This window comes from Microcebus murinus, chromosome 18 (genome assembly GCF_040939455.1).
Source record: "Microcebus murinus isolate Inina chromosome 18, M.murinus_Inina_mat1.0, whole genome shotgun sequence".
NCBI lineage: Eukaryota > Metazoa > Chordata > Mammalia > Primates > Cheirogaleidae > Microcebus > Microcebus murinus.
The window spans coordinates 57,307,800-57,326,610 of NC_134121.1; the positions used below are offsets into that span (position 1 = coordinate 57,307,800).

The 18,811-nt window shown below is 51.2% G+C and overlaps 1 protein-coding gene, 5 non-coding genes and 1 pseudogene across 7 annotated transcripts; 4 read left to right on the forward strand and 3 right to left on the reverse strand.

The window, feature by feature from the left end:
• Positions 1-4,077: 4,077 nt before the first annotated feature.
• On the forward strand, positions 4,078-12,331 carry MRPL58 (mitochondrial ribosomal protein L58). Of its 2 annotated transcripts, XM_012778756.3 has the most exons (6): positions 4,079-4,322; positions 8,154-8,190; positions 10,768-10,827; positions 11,368-11,450; positions 11,543-11,712; positions 11,993-12,331. In XM_012778756.3, the coding sequence occupies exons 1-6, from the start codon at positions 4,137-4,139 to the stop codon at positions 12,075-12,077; spliced, it is 621 nt and encodes a 206-aa protein (XP_012634210.2). In that variant the 5' UTR covers positions 4,079-4,136; the 3' UTR covers positions 12,078-12,331. The 2 variants fall into 2 exon arrangements, with proteins under 2 accessions (XP_012634211.2, XP_012634210.2); XM_012778757.3 differs by lacking the exon at positions 10,768-10,827 and having other exon boundaries at positions 4,078-4,322.
• LOC142861972 (small ribosomal subunit protein uS8-like) lies at positions 5,802-6,192 on the reverse strand (annotated as a pseudogene).
• A 4,210-nt stretch (positions 12,332-16,541) lies between the features above and the next one.
• On the forward strand, positions 16,542-16,614 carry TRNAR-CCU (transfer RNA arginine (anticodon CCU)). Its single transcript has one exon. It is a non-coding gene; the product is annotated as a tRNA-Arg (tRNA).
• Positions 16,615-17,016: 402 nt separating this feature from the next.
• On the reverse strand, positions 17,017-17,089 carry TRNAR-CCU (transfer RNA arginine (anticodon CCU)). Its single transcript has one exon. It is a non-coding gene; the product is annotated as a tRNA-Arg (tRNA).
• Positions 17,090-17,361: 272 nt separating this feature from the next.
• On the reverse strand, positions 17,362-17,434 carry TRNAR-UCG (transfer RNA arginine (anticodon UCG)). The gene has a single exon. It is a non-coding gene; the product is annotated as a tRNA-Arg (tRNA).
• A 212-nt stretch (positions 17,435-17,646) lies between these two features.
• On the forward strand, positions 17,647-17,719 carry TRNAR-UCG (transfer RNA arginine (anticodon UCG)). Its single transcript has one exon. It is a non-coding gene; the product is annotated as a tRNA-Arg (tRNA).
• A 203-nt stretch (positions 17,720-17,922) lies between these two features.
• TRNAR-CCU (transfer RNA arginine (anticodon CCU)) lies at positions 17,923-17,995 on the forward strand. The gene has a single exon. It is a non-coding gene; the product is annotated as a tRNA-Arg (tRNA).
• Positions 17,996-18,811: the final 816 nt, after the last annotated feature.

Sequence of the window (18,811 nt, forward strand, 5' to 3'; positions counted from 1 at the left end):
GTGGCGATTTAGCTGAGACTTGAAGGCTGGGGCGGGACCAGCCAGAAAGACCAGTGCAAGCCCAGGGAGCAGCTGGGCCCTGGGGCCTCCTCCTAAGTGCAATGAGGAGTGATGGCAGGGCTGCTGGCTATGATTTTAAAAGGTTTCCTGGGCTGCTGGTGGAGGTGGAATCGTAGAGGGAGAGTGAAGGAGCCTGGGATGGGGCTGATGTCCTGAGAGACCCTGAAGCATGGGGAAGGCCATCAGCACTTGAGGAACCACCCATTGGTGACATAGGACAGTTACAGGAATGACAAGAGGGCCATCTCCTGGTGTTTTTCAAACTTTATAGACCCCACACCTCTCTTCCGCATACATTTAAAAAAAAGGCACAGGTAATCCTAACACTCTGGGAGGCCAAGGCCGGTGGACTGCTCAAGGTCAGGAGTTTGAAACCAGCCTGAGCAAGAGCGAGACCCCGGCTCTACTATAAATGGAAATAAATTAATTGGCCAACTTATATACATAGAAAAAATTAGCCGGGCATGGTGGCACAAGCCTGTAGTCCCAGCCACTCGGGAGGCTGAGGCAGGAGGATAGCTTGAGCCCAGGAGATTGAGGTTGCTGTGAGCTAGGGTGATGCCATGGCACTCATTCTAGCCTGGGCAATAAAGCAAGACTCTGTCTCAAAAAAAAAAAAAAAAAAAAAAAAACTCCCATTCTTGGCCCACACCCCCACATCTGTCTCGTCCCCACGTTACAGAGAGGCCAGGACGGTACACAGAGAAGGGCTGGGCTTCCTGGGCCCACCATCCCCAGGATTTCACCGGCTTCTGTCTCATACTGCAGCTGCTGTCAATCTGCTGGGTTTGCCATTTTCCTCAATGCAGAATGATAGCAGGGTGCCTTTTCCAAACTTCTCGTGCGCTCCACCCAGCCCTCTCCCAATCCAGTAATGTCCACCCACATTGAGAACTGATGTCCAAGCTCACGTATCAGAGGCCCAGAGACACACCTGCGGGTTTGGGTCAGAGGGGCACCTTTGGGGGCTCTGCCTTAGCCCCAGGATGCCCACCCCACCCAGCCCTCCTTTCACCAGCAGCCCTGTCCTGGTGGATGGCTCCAAAGACACGGGTGACCTCTAAAGTCAGAGAAGAAAATGCTCCTGAATCTTTGTGTGTGTGTGTGTGGGGGGGTGTCAGTTTCTTGCTGCCTTCTATTCTCTCCCATTTCCAGACAGAAAATGCGGCTCTGTGGAGCCCAATCCCACCAGCCCACATGACCTGCATCTGTGGCAAAGCTTCCATAGTGTTCCCTGGGAGGTGGACTCAGGGGCCGGCTGTGAGAAACATGCAGGTTTCCCACCGACAATGCTTCCCTTACGCTCCCAGGGGAGCCGGAGCAGCTTCCCTCACGCTTGGGAGGGGAGGAAGGTGTGGTGTGGAGAGCCCAGAGCTGGGCCCCAAACTTCTGTGCTTCTTACATCAACTAAACTAAGTGGTGAGGGGGTATGAGCAGCAGCATGCAAGTGGCTGTCGGAGTCCCCAGCTGGGTGGAGAGCCCTGTGGTTAACACACGCAGCAGTCACAGCTGGGCAGCAGTCACACCTGAGCAGCAGAGGAAGCGTTCTGTGGCCTGTATCCAGCAGCTCTGCTCTCCCTCAGCTATTAAACTCTGGGTACATTCTTCTGCCCCTTCTTCCCTTCTGATCACCACTTTGTCCTTGCTTGGCTGGCAGATACTCCCTGCTACCTCCCCAGGGGCTTCTGCCCAGCTCTGTCCTCCTCCCAACTGGGTCCCTCCCCCACTCCCAAGGCCAAACTCCAGCCCCCATGGTGAGAGGAAGCAGCAGGACAGGCCTGCTTCCACACTCCCTGCAAACCTTGAGCTGAGAGCCAGGATGTGGCCCAGTTTCTAGGGGACCAGGCAAGCAAGAGGTGGTGGGGAAGAAAGAACCTTGCAGGAGGAAGGACCAGCTTGGCCCACTCACTCATGCCTCGAAGCATCCTATGTGCTGCCCAACCCTTGGGGAAGGCAAGAGGGTCTGGAAGAGAGTGGTCAGACTGGATTTCCCACCCCAGTGCTGCAAAGAAAAAAAAATAAGTCATCAGGTCTCTGAAAGAGAAAGAAAGTGCCCTCAAGAAACCTGCATGCACTCAGCACCCCTTAGAAGTGGCTAAGTTTTTGTGTGTGCTGACTCTGTGTCAGGCACTGTGTTGTGTTTTACACGTGTTTAATATCCTCAGGGATTTTATGAGGCAGCTATAAAATCTCTATTTTACTAATGAGGATACGGAGGTTTAGAGGTTAAGTAATTCAAGGTCACATAGAAATATTTGAACTCTGGCCTGACCAATTCCACCATGACTCACTGCACGCTCCCTATTTCCACATAATAATGAGTTTGAAGACAGGGCACTCCAGAGAAGAAAGGGGGACCATGTGGCCCCTCCACATGGGAGTGGTTCCCCAATGCAGGGGCCACAGAGAAGGGCTGGGGTCTGCAAACTCCTCAGCTGCCAGGAATGGGGAATGATTCTTTATCCTTTCTTCCCTTCCTTCCTCTCTCCCCCATGAGTAACCCCTCTTCCTGAAGCACCATCTCAGCCTATGGATGACCAAGGAGGGTAAGGAGGAGGCTGGCTTCCACCTTTTTGGGAGAACAGGTGGGCCCTCATTCTGGATGGTTCGCGGCAGCAGCAGGTGAGAGGAGCTTGCCAGCTGCTCTTCCCCTCACCCCAGGGCAGCTTGTCTCATTCTATCCTGTACCCATCTCCTCTCCCAGAATCCAGGCCACCAGATGGCCTGAGCAGGCTGTGTTTATTTGGGGCCATGGAAACCTGCAGTTTTCTTTTCCTATTTCCCTGGGTCAGATGCAGGGCTGGAGCCCAGCCTCAGAACAATGAAGCCATGGAATGGTTCTGACTTTATTAGTCATAATCCCTCAGCCCTCAACCGTAGTGCCTGGCTTTGCTCCCCTGAGCAGCTTATTCCAGTCACCATGGAGATGCCTCTGTTCCCTCTGAGGCCTTGAGACTCAGTCAGACAGGCAGGGACCCAGGAGACATTCCTTCCAGAGGGAGCCCAAAGGGAATATGTCAGCTGCCACCTTCTTCTTAGTTTGAGCTTACGAAGCCAGTGGCTGGCAAGTGGTTTATTCCCTCCTAAAGACACTGACACATCAACAATGCTGAGATGGTAGAGCCTTGATTTGATGACAATCTCCTGTTTCAATCAGCCAGCATCCCCAGAGGTATATTTTTCTAGGTAATTATGCTTTTTCCTAAAAATAGAACTCTTCATTAAGAAACAACCACTAGCGTTACTAACAATTCCTAACATTTACTGAGCTCTGTTTCCATTTACCCTCCTGCCTTTCAACAAAGTAACTTAACTAAGGTTTCGCTGTTCTGGGGGCGCGACGGCCCCAGGTTTTGCAAACCTTTCTTTGTGGAAGGGTCTCCCGCTCCTCCTGTCTGGTACTTCTCATGCAGAGCGGCTGGGTATAAACCATCACACACGTGCTGGTGGAGGCAGGATTTGCTTACAGGCTGCCTTGCAAAAAGAGCCTGAAGTTCCCAAAAACCAGCTCCACCAGAATTCAACTTGCAAACACACACTCCCATAGAATTCATGTTATCAGTTATTTGTAGAGTGCCCACGACATGCCATGTTCTGGGTGCTCGGAATACAGCAGTGAGCCGGTGCCCTCCTGGGGCTTCTATTTAAGGTTGAGATTAGAGAAAAGAAGAAAATAAGAAAACACAGGGCAGGGTAACGGGGACGTGGAGCCTGGGGCGGGCGGGCGCGAGAGGAACCAGGCGGGAGAGAGGGCCTCCGCGGGTTTGGGTGATGAGCGGTCCAGGAGGAGGGAACAGACTCTCTTGAAAGGGCGAGAAGTGATGTTTCTGGGGGACAGGAGATCCAGGGGTTCACGTCACTAGGAGGCTCCTTCCGGAGCTCGCGGTCCGGCCAACGTCTACGCCACGCCAGGCAGGCCTCCCGGACGCGGCCGGCCGGGCAGCACCGCCGTGAGCCCAGCTCACCGCCTCCCCTCGCGGGCCCAGGAAGCCGCGCGGAACCAAAGTCCCGACGGCAGCGCGAGCTTGCGGACCGCGAGGAGAGGGCGCCAGCCGGAAGCGTCCCGAGACCTGAACATGGCGGCCCTCAGGTGCGTGCGCGGGGGCCTGAGCCGAGCCGGGGCCTGGCTGCTCCCGCCGCCCGCGCGCTGCCCGCTCCGGGCTCTGCACAAGCAGGGAGACGGCACCGCGTTCCAGAGCATCTACAGCCTGGACAAACTCTACCCCGAATCCCAGGGCTCGGACACCGCCTGGAAGGTCCCGGTGAGCCGGGAAGGGCAGGACGGAAGAGGCGTTCCCCCCGCTCCTGGGTGGTGTCAGGAAGCCAGGGCTCCATTGGCCGGGCGTGGAGCTTCGCCTAAGCGGCCGTGGCTCTCAGAACTGACTGGTCGCCGCGGGAGGGGGTGGGTGGCTGTGTCAACAACCGGGGACTGGGACAGGAGGGCCTCGGGGCGCCCGGTGTGGCTCTAGATGTGCAGGAACGGGGAATGCCCAATGGCTATGCTTCTTTCAAGGCTACCAGTTTTTCCACGTTTTTCTCCCGACCCTCAGGATTCTTGTCCCAGAGGAAAATACGGGCATTCTGGCCCTTCAGAGTGGACGATAAAGGGCAGAGGCTGCCAAGTTGTTTGCTGCTTTTTGGGACGTCACACTGTCTGTTGCACCTAAGTAACCCTAGGATGCCTGAGAAAACAGGGCTTCTCCTTCAGTACCTCCAGATGCATGTATTTAGGCCTCTGGGTGCAGGCACCGTATTAGGCCCCAGGCCCATTAAGTTTCGACCTACAGGACTGGAAGAGAACATTCATTCATTCACCCACTCATTCAACAAACGTCTATTGAGAGCATGCTGTGCACACTATGCTAGGCTGAGGGGATAGAGTATCGGGAAAATAAAAAGCCTAATACTCGTGGAGCTTATATTCTAGTGGAAAGAGACAGGCAATAAGTAAAGTAAGTAATTAGAATGTGTGAGATGGTACTTTAGAGAATATAAAGCCCACAAGGAAGGAGGAGTGCCAGAGGTAGGGAGTAGGGTTGCAGTTTTAAGTAGGATGGTCTGGGAGGGCCTCAGTGAGGTGGTGACATTTGAGTCAAGACTTACAAGAAGCAAGACAGCAGGCCATGAAAATAGTGGGAAGAGCAATGCAACAGCCTTAAGGCAGTAGCCAGCTTGACTGGTGTGGCTGAGCAGGGGAGTCAGGTGAAGCTAAAGAGGAGAGGGATGCTGGGGAAAGGCCCGTTTCTAGGGCTTACTGGTCTTCAGCCTTTCCTCTTAATGCAAGGGAGACCTATTCCAGGGTTTGAGGCAGAAGACTTAGTTTTACAAGGATTACATGGGTTTTTTTTGTTTTTTGAGACAGAGTCTCACTTTGTTGCCCAGGCTAGAGTGAGTGCCGTGGCATCAGCCTAGCTCACAGCAACCTAAAACTCCTGGGCTCAAGCGATCCTCCTGCCTCAGCCTCCCTAGTAGCTGAGACTACAGGCATGCACCACCATGCCCGGCTAATTTTTTCTACATATATTAGTTAGCCAATTAATTTCTATTTATAGTAGAGACTGGGGTCTCGCTCTTGCTCAGGCTGGTTTCGAACTCCTGACCTCGAGCAATCCGCCCGCCTCGGCCTCCCAGAGTGCTAGGATTACAGGCATGAGCCACCACGCCCGGCCTGGGTTACATGTTTTGCTTTTTTTTTTTTTTCCCCCATTGAGGCATTTTATCTGTAAGTATGTATTACATCACTAGAAAAAGATTCCCAGGATTTTCCCTCCTGTATGTTTTCATCTTGCTTCTTCATGGTCTGTGATGCCAGCTAAAGTTGTCAGTGCAATGAAACCAAACTGATGGGATGGGAGCAGATTATTCTGCCATTTTTCTAGATCTTTGAGTTGCACATCAAATCTGGGGCTGATCACACCACACTTGTTTAACCTGCCTATGAGGTTCGCAATAATTTTTCCAGCTGTGTGCTCCTCAGTGATTTCAGATTTACCAATGTAACCATGCTTTATCATCAGTTAGCAACCAGATGATGACTTTGGAGTACTGCCTAATAAGAACCTGCCATTTGCCTCTTTTTGTAGCATTGTTAATGCTTTTAAGAGCCTCAGCCAGGATATCCACACACACCATTATGATGTCATGGAAAGATGAAGGAAAAGAAGACAGGAGGGGAGAGTAAATGGAGTTCTACAAGGATCACTGCAGAGAACAGACTGGAGGATGCCAAGAACATGGAGACAAGTTAGGAGATTGCAACAGTGCAGGCAAGAGATGATAAGCAGAGTAGAGACAATGGGAATCATGGGAATTAGTTGGATCCTAATCCAACTAATTGGATGAAAGCCTACAGGATTTGCTAATGGATCAGATGTGAGAAGTGAGAATAGAGAGAATTTGAAGTCTGGGGCTTTGAGCAATGGAAGGATTGAGTTGCCATGAACTGAGGTGAGAGAGTGGCAATAATGTTATTTTGTGTGTTCATTCATTCAACAAAAAGGTTACTACATGTCAAGCACTGTTCCAAGCATAGCAGATACAGCCAAGATAAACAAAACAGACAGAATCTCTGTTTCTTACATTCTAATGGAAGGATAGCAGATAGTAAAAAAAAAAAATAGGGGGAGGGGGCAGGCATGGTGGCTCATGCCTGTAATCCTAGCACTTTGGGAGGCCAAGGCAGGAGGGTCAATTGAGCCCAGGAGTTTCAGACCAGCCTGAGCAAGAGGGAGATCTCTTCTCTACAAAAAATAGAAAAATGAGCCGGGTGTAACTATCATGTGCCAGTAGTCCCAGCTATTCAGGAGCCTGAGGCAGGAGAATCACTTGAATCCAGGAGTTTGAGGTTGCAGTGAGCTATGATGATGCCACTGCACTCTATCCAAGGCAACAGAGTGAGACCCTATCTCCATAAAAAAGCAGAGGAGGGGAACACTGGGTATTGAGAAGTAGTATAATGAATAAAAGGGTGCTGCAACAGAGAGTGCCAGGAGCGACTTCAGATTGTTCATAAGGGAATCCTCTTGGAGGAAGCTTGAGGTTTGAGACATCCATCAGGTATCAGAGAGGAGACATCAGGCAGTTGGGAATATGGGTCTGGAGTTGAGGAAAGAGGCTTAAGTTTGAGTCAGAAAGTTGGGAATCAAAAACATAGAGGATATTTCATCCACATAGCAAGTGAAGTGTTTTAGGGCTAGAAAGAGTAGAAAGAGAAGAAAAAGGATTTCTGAGGCATATCATTGTTTAAAAGTTGTGAAGAGCTAGCAAAGGAGAATGAGAAGGAGTCACAGGGAGGGAAGAGGAAACCGAGAGAGGATAGCTCAGAGGAAGGGGAAGAACATGCTTCAGGCAGGAAGGCGTGGCTCCTGGTCTTCAGTGCTGCCAGAAGTGGAGTAGGGTGAGGGGCTCACCCTCAAATAATTCAAAGATAAAAGTGATGAAGGCAGCCAGAGGGGGTACACAGAAGGATACTTTGAGCTTGGAGAGCCAGAAAAACTTACAAGGGGGTGGTGTTTGCCTGGGCCTTGTGGACATGAGGTTTTAAGGCCCTTTGGCCTTAAAACTGGTGCTGGAGGAACAACTAGGGAGAGAGCTGGAGGTGAGAAGTCCTGGGGTGACTAATTCAGTTTGACACAGACCCTCAGGGCAGATGTACGGGTCACTCACTGTTCAAGGCAGGCAGGCTGCCTCGGTGCAAGCCGCCTGGGGCTTTGGAAGAAACAGGGTGGCCTGCCAGATTCGCTGCTCCAGGTTGGCAGAGGGGTTGCTTTTGGAGCCTCCCCGATGCATGTGCGCTGTGGCTCCCCCACCCCCACCCCCCAGAGCCAGGCCTTCATAATAGTGCCTGACACTAGCTAAGGCCAGGGCAGGGAAGGCTGGAGACATCAGTTCCATTTTGCTAAAGGAGTGTATCTGAGGTGGTACTTCTAGAGTCTGGGGAAGCTTTTTCTGTCATTCTGATATGATTTTGCTGGGGATTTGAAAATAGTAATGTGTTACATTTGTGTCCTGGGTTTACATCATTTCCTTTGTTGCCCTGGACCACCAGTTAGGAATAGGTGATACTTATTTGACACTGTGACATTATGTTACAGGATGATGCAAAGCAAGCCAACAATGACATCCCTTTAGGTAAGTAATTTTGGTTTTTCTTAATCAGCCTTTTCCTTCACACCTCACACATTCCTTCCAGATCACTCTGGCCCAATTAAAGAGATTATCTGTGGGTGTGCAAAAGTGGAATCTTTGCAGCATTGTTTAGAATAGCAGATAAATGATGGTGTAGCCACTCATGGAGTTCTGTGTAATGTGCCATGCGCATGGAGAGCTCTTGATGTTCTCATGACGTGAGCAGTCTTCACAGTAGATGAATTGATTGTTATGGGAGAAAAGGAAGGTGCAGGAGAGTATATAAGCTACCATTGTGTTTTACTTATCTATATCTTTGAAATAAATATGTATCTATAATCTGTGTGTGTATGTATGTGTATATAAACCTATATATATCTGAAAGAATATACAAAAACCTGGATACAGCGACTGCCTTGGGAGGTGGAGACAAAAGACAAACCTGGTGGCTAGGGCACGGGAGTGGAGATTTCTCCATGTAAACCATTTGCATAACTTTAAAATTTTGTGCCAGTCAATCGTAGGCAAGGTTTAGCAGTTGCAGCCTTTAAAGAAACAATGAGCCCTTTTTACATTCAGAGGATGTATGGCTTCCATAGACAGTGAAAGGAAGAGTACCCAAAGGTACTGCCCCTCCTTCCCCGTCCTTGCTCAGGGTGACACTGAAGGAGACCAGATGACTACAACACAAGGGACAGGAAACCCTGCAGTTTTATAGCTTGCAGCTGCCTTGGGGAGGAGGCAGCAAAAGTCATATCTCATCAGAACTCGAGGGGAAGAGATACAAAGAGAAGTGTCTCATGCCAGCCTTCGCGGAGATGGCAGGCGAGTGGGCAGCAGCCTTGTGGTAGCCCCTCGCCAGGCTCCCACGCTCTCATTCATCACAAGGCGTCTGTTCCTGTGAAGACTTAGATCAGCCACAGTTCAAGCCTTGCCCCTGTGGCCTGTGTGGCTACACGCAAGGTTGCCAGGGCACCATGGTGGAACCATTCCCCTACAGTGCCGTGTGTATTTGTTACCTAAGCCAGAAAAAGGATTTAATTTGACTTCTCCAGAGGAGGAAAGCCTCTCAGCAACAGTCTGAGGAGGGTCACCGGTGCTTTCTGCCACCATGGTGCCACCACAGTTCTTTGCCACCCAGACCTCTTGTGCTTCACCATCTAGTCCTCTGAAATTTTTTCACTACTGTGCCTTCCCTACTTTCCTCAGACAACACCAGGCTGCTTGTCATTAATTATAAAAAGGGAAGGAAGATACCTCATTTTACAGAGTGAAAACAAACTGAGACCCAGAGAGGCAGGGGGACTTTGTCAAGGCCATGTAGTCACTTCTTGGCTGAGCCAGTGTTCTAAGCCAGGGCTCCCAGCTCCAGCTCAAGTACTCATTCGCGCAACAGATGTTGCGCCACCGACCGTGAGCTTGGCCCGGGAATGCACGGTGAACACACAATGAATCAGACACGGGCCTGCTCTCTTGGAGCTTACAGTCCACTGGGACTCCACATCTGCCACTTCTGGAATTAAACTAAGGCTGCCCCTTAGTGTGAGCTTTTGAAAGAGTCCTTGCTTTAAAACATACAAAAAACGAACAGCAAAAATCAAGGGCAGCAGCTGTGGTGGGATGTAGTAGACCAGAAGCAGACAACTGCGTCATAATTTGACTTTCTTTACTGTCTGTGTGACCTTGGGAAAGTCACTTGCCCTTGATTTTGGTTTTGACATTTGTGAGTAACCTCTGGCTTTACTGATCTGAACGTTACTTTATGTACATACAGTGTATACAGTCGGCTCTCTGTGTCCGCGGGTTCCGTGTCCATGGATTCAACCAACTGTGGATTGAAAATATTTGAGGGGAAAAAAAAGGGGCTGGTTGCATCTGTACTAAACAGGTACAGACTTTTTTCTCGTCATTATTCCCTAAACAATATAGTATAACAACTATTTATATAGTGTTTACATTGTATTAGGTATTATAAGTAATCTAGAGATGATTTAAAATATGTGGGAGGATATGCATAGGTTATATGTAAATACTATGCCATTCTATACCAGGGACTGTGGATTTTAACATCCATAGACATCCTAGAACCAATCCCCCATGGATACAGAGGGACGACTGTATATATTAATAAAAGGCATTGAAAAACCTGGCACAGTGGCTCATGCTTATAAATCCCAGCGCTTGGGAGGCCAAGGTAGTGGGATTGCTTGAGCCCAAGAGTTCAAGACCACCTTGGGTAACCTGAGGTTGCCCCTCTTGCCCAACCTCGAGACCCCCTATGTCTACAAAAATTAAAAAAAAAAAAAATAGCCTGGCACAGTTGTGCACACCTATAGCCCCAGCTGCTGGGGAGGCTGAGGTGGGAGGATCACTCAAGCCCAGGAGTTCAAAGCTGCAGTGAGCTGTGACCGCACTACTGCACTCCAGCCTAGGCAACAGAGCAAGACCCTATCTGAAAGAAAAAAAGTCACCAAAAGAGAGATGCGTAATAGGGATAGTTATGGTGATAGGACATTAGCAGTGTGCACATTTTACCGTGGGATGATCAGTTTTTTGTGTGAGTATTCTTCTGTTTTACAGATCGCTTGACGATATCTTACTGCCGGAGTAGTGGTCCTGGGGGGCAGAATGTTAACAAAGGTACAGGCGCCTCATTGCTTGCTTTTGCTTTTTAAGACTCAGCTGGGCGATGGGCCTGAGGAGCTCTGTGTTTATGTTCATATAGAATAAAGGGATTTTTCAGCAGAATCTTAAATACTGCCAGCTTATAATAATCCTCTTTATTCTTTTGAATGTGGTCTGATTCTCAGATGCTCAGCTGTGGGTTGCTAGGACTAGGATTGGCTATGGGTCTAAACAAAGAGAAATCACAGTGTGAGTTGGCAGCTAGCTCCAAGAATAGGTTTCCTTCATTCTGGTGGAACTTGTTCCCCCATTCTTTTCAGCACCCAGTGAAACTGTAAGAGAGCCCTGGACACGTGGTTACTAGAAGTCTATTTTTGTCCAAAGATGCCTCAGTATCTTTGCAGACTTGTTCCATGGCCAACTTTGACATAAGCTAGAAGGTACCTGGTTGGATGTCTGGTCTCTCTTTGTTTCAAGGTGTTCACTGGTCACCTGGGTGCTGAGACTTCCTGAGAGTCCAAGTGACCAGTGCTCCCTTCTGTCCTTCATCCACAGTGAATTCCAAGGCTGAAGTCAGGTTCCATTTGGCGACCGCGGACTGGATCTCAGAGCCTGTGCGGCAGAAGATCGCCATCTCGGTAACCACCATCCCTTTCTTTCCCTAGAAATCCCTTGGTGACTTTTAAACATTTACCCTGTAAGACTAGGGTTCTTCCTTTGTTCTCTGCAGCATAAAAATAAGATCAACCGGGCAGGAGAGTTGATACTCAGCTCTGAAAGCAGCCGCTATCAGTTCCGCAATCTGGCAGACTGCCTACAGAAAATTCGAGACATAATCGCTGAGGCCAGCCAGACACCCAAGGAGCCATCCAAAGAAGATGCTAAACTTCAAAGAATCAGGTACCAGAAAATGCCCTAAGCTGCTGTATAAACTGATTTGCATAGGTGAGAGTCTGCACAGGTAAGGAAGGAGGCAGGTAAAGGCCAAGACCTGCCCCTAGGCAGGTGAGAAGCCCCAGCAGGCAGCAGGAGGCAACCCGGACCTGGGGTGGGGGTTGTGAGCTGGCACCTGCTGGCGGCTGCTCTGCTTGCCGCAGAGCTTCCAGCCTTCCAGCGCCTCTCACCACTTTGAAAAGCACTGATTGGGCATCTGGGCTAATTGCAGCCTTTTTGTTTTCAGGATAGAAAACATGAACCGGGAAAGGCTGAGACAGAAGAGAATTCATTCTACCATAAAGACGAGCAGGAGAGTAGACGCGGACTGAAATCACCCGCAGCTGGTAAAGACCAGGCTTCAGGGCGCCCGGGCAGCTGCGGCGGAGATGCCTTTAACACCACACGGAGATTTCTTTGTTTTTGCTGTTACTGCTCGTCTGTAACGTGGGCGCCATCACAAGAATGTTCATTTGGCGTGAGAGTTGCAGGCACTGATTGCAAAGGTCTTTATAGGCAATTACCATATTTTCAAACCTGAATTATCCACCTACTGTATTAGTTACAATAAAATTCTAGGCTCTTAGGCTTCCCTTTTCATTCCGAATGCTTCCAAATGGAATTCCTACCTTTTTTCTCAGTCGCAGCGACTCTCAGTTATTGACCCGGCGCTGACTGTGTATCACGGCTGGGGGAAACAGGGGGGTTCTGGTGTCTGCCCTCAAAGAACACACAGCCAGGAAGCAGGGCCGAGACAGAGGAGTGAGCATTTGAGCTGGGCCATGGAAACGGACGAGAGGGGATGAGGACATGCCATTTAAAGGGAACAATATGCATACAGGAGACAGAAAAGAGGCTGAGGTGGAGGAGGGGCCGAGAAAGCCAGCAGTACTGAATGGCGGGTCTGTGCAGCTTACTGGGAGGGAAGTGTGAAGAGAGCAGCAGGCTTCATGCAAACAGCCTCCAATTCAAGTTAAGGGTTTAGATGTTAAGAAACGTGGGCAACAGCCACTGAGGATCTTGAGCAGGAAGGAGTACTGTGTGTTAGGTCCTGTATTGGGTAGTGGGGCTTTAGAGGCAGGAAGAGTAAGTTGGAAGATTTTTGCCATCCCTTGGGCATGGGAAGAGCATCCAGGCTAGCATAGCAGCAGTAGATTGTCGTGGCATGGAGTGAATCTCTCACACTGTTCTCTATTTTTTCAGTCTAGTTCTCTCATTTGGCAAATACTCCCAGCTCTAAATTCCAGAGAATGAACTGTAGCAGTATATATATACTGAGCAGGGACTTACCATTCCCTGCTCTAAACAAGGGGAAGAAGTCATTTATAACTGACTTCTACAAAATACAAAAGATATGTAAGATGTGGTCCCTGTCCTCAGGGGACTCGGGGCCTAGGATGAGGCCGAGGCTCCTAAGCAGGAAGTACAACGTTCCTTAGTTCATTCTGTCATTCAGCAAACACTGGGTGAGGTGGTGAGGAGGCAGCAGTGAACAAAACAAAGTCCTTTCTTCCAGAGAATTGACATGCCATCAGGTGGTGATAAAAGCTCAGAAGAAAAATGGGATGCAGTAACACGACTTAAAGCATGGTAAATGGCATAAGAAAAGTCTCGGTAGATTGCAGGAGGCAGAGGAGCTGGAGGGTCGGAGAAGCTGTACTTGGAGTGCTAGAGATGGGTCCGAAGGAGGGGAGGAGCTGGCCAGGGAGCAGGGTAAGCGCATGTCACTTGGAGGCTCCAGTGGTGGCCGAGTGCCAGGCTAGGAAAATGCGGGCAACGCCAAGGCCTGCCTGCGGCTGGGACGGGGAACCCAGGATTGAGAGGATGGCCTCTGGCGCCAGACTGCCCAGCTCAACTCCCGCCCCTCCGCTACCCCCGGCTGCAGGACCTTGAGCAAACTACTTAACCTTGGTTTCCCCATCGATAATCTAGGGATGATGTGTTAGTGCCAACTTCGTAGGGTTATTGTGCGATTTCAGTGAATAAACAAGCGGTCAATAGCACTGAGCAAGTAGTCCAGGAATGCTGGCCGTGACTTACAGGCCAGTTTGACTGGAGCCCAGGGGATGAGGAGCTGTGAGATGGGTCTGCCCCATTGAGTGGGAGCCAGATCCAGAAAGGACTTACATGTGACAGCTGACAGCCGAGACATTTAGACTTTCCCTACAGGGGCTGTCAGGGGCTACTAATCTGCCATGATAGGATGAGAAGCAGGTGGGGTTGTCAACTGACGCATGTGACCAGCCAGGTGGTACCAGTCATGGAACTAAGGCAGTGGCAACAGGGATGGGAAGGAAATACGGATGCTGAAGGATTATGAGGACAGAAAATTGGCCTGGGAGCAGGGGGGTGACGCAGGGCAATGCTATGCGCTGACGCGGGAAAGTCATGAAGAGTGGGCCCGGGGGGATGGCTGGGTGAGTGTGGCTTGCCCGAGAGGAGGCATGCCCGGTGACGATGCTCAGAGCATGGTGTGGGCTACAGAGCGGGAGTGAGGCTGGAGCTGGGAGATCCAGGACCTGGGGAGCAGCTGAGTGAGGCACGGCAGGGCCTGGGGCTTGCTTGGTTAGATGGGGGCGGCAGGAAAGCAGAGATGACCCTGCACATGGCCCTGGGGCGAGTGCTGGGCGCTGGACCCAACAGGCCCTCTGAAGACATTGGTGGCATGTGAAGGGACCTGGAGGGGAAGGAGAGGTAAGGAGAAATAAGAAAAAGCTGGGGACAGAGAGTAGAGTCCACGCCTTAAAAAAGGCTAAGGGCAAAAAAACAAATACAGGTGACTCCCAAAGACACAATGGAAGAGGCCAGACTTTACAAAAGAGAAAGATGCCACTTGTATGATGTTCAAAACCAGGCAAAACTACTTTGTGGTGATGAGTCGGGCAAGTGTTGACCTGGGGGAGGTGGCCATTGACCAGCAGGAGGCACAGCAGCCTTCCTGGGCGCTGGAAAGGGTCTGAGTCTTGACCTAAGTGGCTGTCACGTGAGTACATACATGCACATGTAGACCACTCAGGCTGCAGCCTTAAGATCTGTACCCTTTACTGCTCACAGGATACACCCAACAGACAATGCCTGTTTGTTTTTTCTTTTTTTTTTTTTTTTTTGAGACAGAGTCTTGCTTTGTTGCCCAGGCTAGAGTGAGTGCCGTGGCATCAGCCTAGCTCACAGCAACCTCAAACTCCTGGGCTCAAGCAATCCTCCTGCCTCAGCCTCCCGAGTAGCTGGGACTACAGGCATGCGCCACCATGCCCGGCTAATTTTCTATATATATCAGTTGGCCAATTAATTTCTTTCTATTTATAGTAGAGACGGGGTCTCGCTCTTGCTCAGGCTGGTTTCGAACTCCTGACCTCGAGCAATCCGCCCGCCTCGGCCTCCCAGAGTGCTAGGATTACAGGCATGAGCCACCCCGCCCGGCTTCCTGTTTGTTTTTTGAGGCAAGGACTCCTGTTGCCTGGGCTTGAGTGCGGTGGCGAAAGCCTAGCTCACAGCAATCTCCAACTCCTGGGCTGAAGCGATCCTCCTGCCTCAGCCTCCCCAGTAACTGGGACTACAGGTGCTAGCCACCACACCCAGCTAATTAAAAAAAAATTATTTTAGAGATGGGGTCTGGCTATACTGCCTGGGCTGGTCTCCAACTCTTGGCCTCAAGTGATCCTCCCCCCTTGCCTCCCAAAGTGCTGGGATTACAGGTGTGAGCCGCCGCCCCAGCTCAGAAAGACAAATCAATCAACTGGGAGGGGAGCATCCTCAAAGCAGTAGGCTGGAGTGAGGTGGGTTAAATCCTTCCCTTTGCAGACATTAAGGGAGGAAGGAGACAGGTTTTTGCTGGCTCTACGTTTTGTAGAGAGAAACAAAGAATGTCCCCAAGTCCCCTGTCCCCGCGCTGATGCTGGGGGCGGATGGGCAGGTCTCACAGCAGGTACAGCGGCGGACAAGCGCTGCCCTCGGCTGAACTCCCGTCACCCGTTTCAGATGCGCGTGGACTCTAATAATGGATTTTAAATGTAACATTTTAAAAATGTTTATTCTTGGCTGGGCGCGGTGGCTCACGCCTGTAATCCTAGCACTTTGGGAGGCCAAGGCAGGCGGATTGCTCAAGGTCAGGAGTTCGAAACCAGCCTGAGCGAGACCCCGTCTCTACCAAAGATAGAAATAAATTAATTGACCAACTAAAAATATATATACAAAAAATTAGCCGGGCATGGTGGCGCATGCCTGTAGTCCCAGCTACTCGGGAGGCTGAGGCAGGAGGATCGCTGAGCCCCGGAGATTGAGGTTGCTGTGAGCGAGGCTGACGCCACGGCACTCACTCTAGCCTGGGCAACAAAGTGAGACTCTGTCTCAAAAAAAAAAAAAAAAAAAGTTTATTCTTTTGTTTGTTTAATAATTTTAAGGGAGAGAAACATTAGGGTGAAATATCTATTTGGCTGAGTTTTCTATGTATCCCACACCTGTGATATGTTGATATCACCTGTGACACATTGACATATTGTCAGGACTGGAAGGACGCGTCCCTCCTGGTCACGTCGTCGTGCGGGGAAGACTGCCAGCGCGTGTTTCGGTGTCCATGACTAACACTGGTCTGTGCTCCTTCACTTCCCACACCACACACTGCTGACGTTCTAGGATTTTCTATCAGGTCTTCAGAGGTGGCCAAGGAGGAAGTGCCTCCCACCTCCGCGGCCCCGAGCGGCCCCCACGCTCCGCGGCGCGCCCCTCCGCGACCTTGCTGGGGAGCCCCGGGAGCCGATGCCTATTAGGGGAGGAGATGCGGAAGCCACGTGCCGCAGGCCCCAGTGGCCTAATGGATAAGGCACTGGCCTCCTAAGCCAGGGATTGTGGGTTCGAGTCCCACCTGGGGTAAAAGCCGCACCATTTTTGGATTATTTTTTTACCTCCTCTCAGAGACTCTGGAAGAGACCGCGACCCCGTGTGCGCCGTCCACCAGGGTCTGCGCCGAAGACCCTGAGTGCCGCGCCAGCACCAACAACTGCAGCCCGCGCGTTTCGCGAGACAGGGGCACGAGCAGCTTTTGCCCGTCAACTTCGAGGCTGGTACAGTACTCCGTCCGGAGGGTCGAGGGGGCAGAGGATTCCCAGGACACTGCAGCTGCGGCGACGGTCCCGAGCAGCCAAGGACGAACGACGTGCGGACACGCGGACTGTGGAGGGCCCTACAAGGCAGCGGGTGAGGAGCCGCAGCCTGCGATAAGCAGGCCGAGGTCGCGGGTTCCCAGAGGCAAAAACTCTGAGGAGGCTCTATCATCACCCCAGGTGGGACTCGAACCCACAATCCCTGGCTTAGGAGGCCAGTGCCTTATCCATTAGGCCACTGGGGCGCGATGAGACGTGCTTTCCACGTGGTCTGTAATAGCGCGTCTAGCCGCACGTGCCCACGCACCGCGCCAACCGCAGTGCTACCTGGACCGGGGAAGCCCGCCGGGCTACCTGAGAAGCAAGAGATCCAGGTGGCGCTGTGACGCGGAAGGAGATAGGCTCCCGGAAAGGCGAGCGCGCGACCGGAGGTAGGGGACAGACACTAAGAAAGAACCACAACAGAGCTGGGCAGCAGATTGCTGCGCTCAGTTAAGGGACACGCTCAAAAGGAGCCCGACCACGAAGGGACTCGAACCCTCAATCTTCTGATCCGAAGTCAGACGCCTTATCCGTTAGGCCACGCGGTCGCGACGCCCGTCATGTCACGAAGCCTGGTCCAGGTACCGCAGCTCCGAGGTGGCGGTGCGGGTGGTTTGGCGGGAACCCGCGGCCCGTGTTTCAGCACACAGATACGTTACAGGCTCGGCGGAGGCTAACGCAGGTACGATCCTGGGGCCGTGTTACCGCTAGAGTCCGGTCATCACTAAGTGGATTACACAGATAAGGTAGTAGCTGCGGAGACCGCGTGGCCTAATGGATAAGGCGTCTGACTTCGGATCAGAAGATTGAGGGTTCGAGTCCCTTCGTGGTCGAAACGTTTTAACCCGTACAGTTGTCCTGCGACCACAATCCCTTCACCTTCCCTAATTTTAGACCTTCCCGGACCATGCTCTGGGAACTAGGGAGCAGCCTCCGTCCAATCGGGTTTTGTCCACGGGCACTTTCGTGTGATGTCATTATGCAGCCTGTGGCGTCACAGTTTAAGAGGCATGTGATCGAGCGCCGTTTGCGCTAAGCCCCAGTGGCCTAATGGATAAGGCACTGGCCTCCTAAGCCAGGGATTGTGGGTTCGAGTCCCATCTGGGGTGAAGTGGTACCCACCATCTGAGGTGCATGTAAACTTATTTTTAATAACAAGTAAATTTTTAAAAGCCGTCTACAAAGCTAATAAAAACCACCTCACACATTTTATTTTTTTCATACCGTTTAACTACATTTTCTGCATTTCTCGGTTGTAATTAATTTTCCTTTTTTTTTGAGACAGAGTCCCACTTTGTTGCCCAGGCTAGAATGAGTGCCGTGGAGTCAGCCTACTTTACAGCAACCTCTAACTCCTGGGCTGAAGCGATCCTCCTGCCTCAGCCTCCCGAGTAGCTGGGACTACAGGCACCCGCCACCATGCCCGGCTGATTTTTCCTATATATATTTTTAGTTGGTCAATTAATTTCTTTCTTAAAATTTTTGGTAGAGGCGGGGTCTCGCTCAGGCTGGTTTCGAACTCCTGACCTCGAGCAATCCTTCATCCTCGGCCTCCCAGAACGCTAGCATTACAGGCGTGAGCCACCGCGCCAGGCCTCATTTTCCTTTTTTTCTTGAAGTCCAACTACAAGATTTGGATTTTTGGGGTTTTGTTTTTTGCCCACTACACTTTGAAAAGTAAACCAATGTGAGGGCAAAACGGGGCCCCATTTCTCGCTGCCTCTCTAAGCTGACACCCAGGAGTTCGGCATCCCAGCACTCAGCCCGTGCAGATCCTCTGCCTGCCGCCAACCCACAAGCGGATGAAACCGTGTCGTGTGCGAGGCGGTGTCTACGCAGCTGCAGCGCAGGCGGAACCCGGCCCTCGCCCCACGGGCAGGAGGGGTGAAGGAAGCACGTGTGTGCAAGCGTGTTGGGCACGGCTG

What these genes read in the sequence shown, in the direction of transcription:
- MRPL58 (XM_012778756.3), top strand. Translation starts at nt 4,137, where the DNA reads ATGGCGGCCCTCAGGTGCGTGCGCGGGGGCCTGAGCCGAGCCGGGGCC. An exon ending in GGGGCAGAATGTTAACAAAG is followed by an intron (nt 10,828 to 11,367) that starts GTACAGGCGCCT and finishes CTTCATCCACAG; the next exon opens with TGAATTCCAAGGCTGAAGTC. An exon ending in GGCAGAAGATCGCCATCTCG is followed by an intron (nt 11,451 to 11,542) that starts GTAACCACCATC and finishes TGTTCTCTGCAG; the next exon opens with CATAAAAATAAGATCAACCG.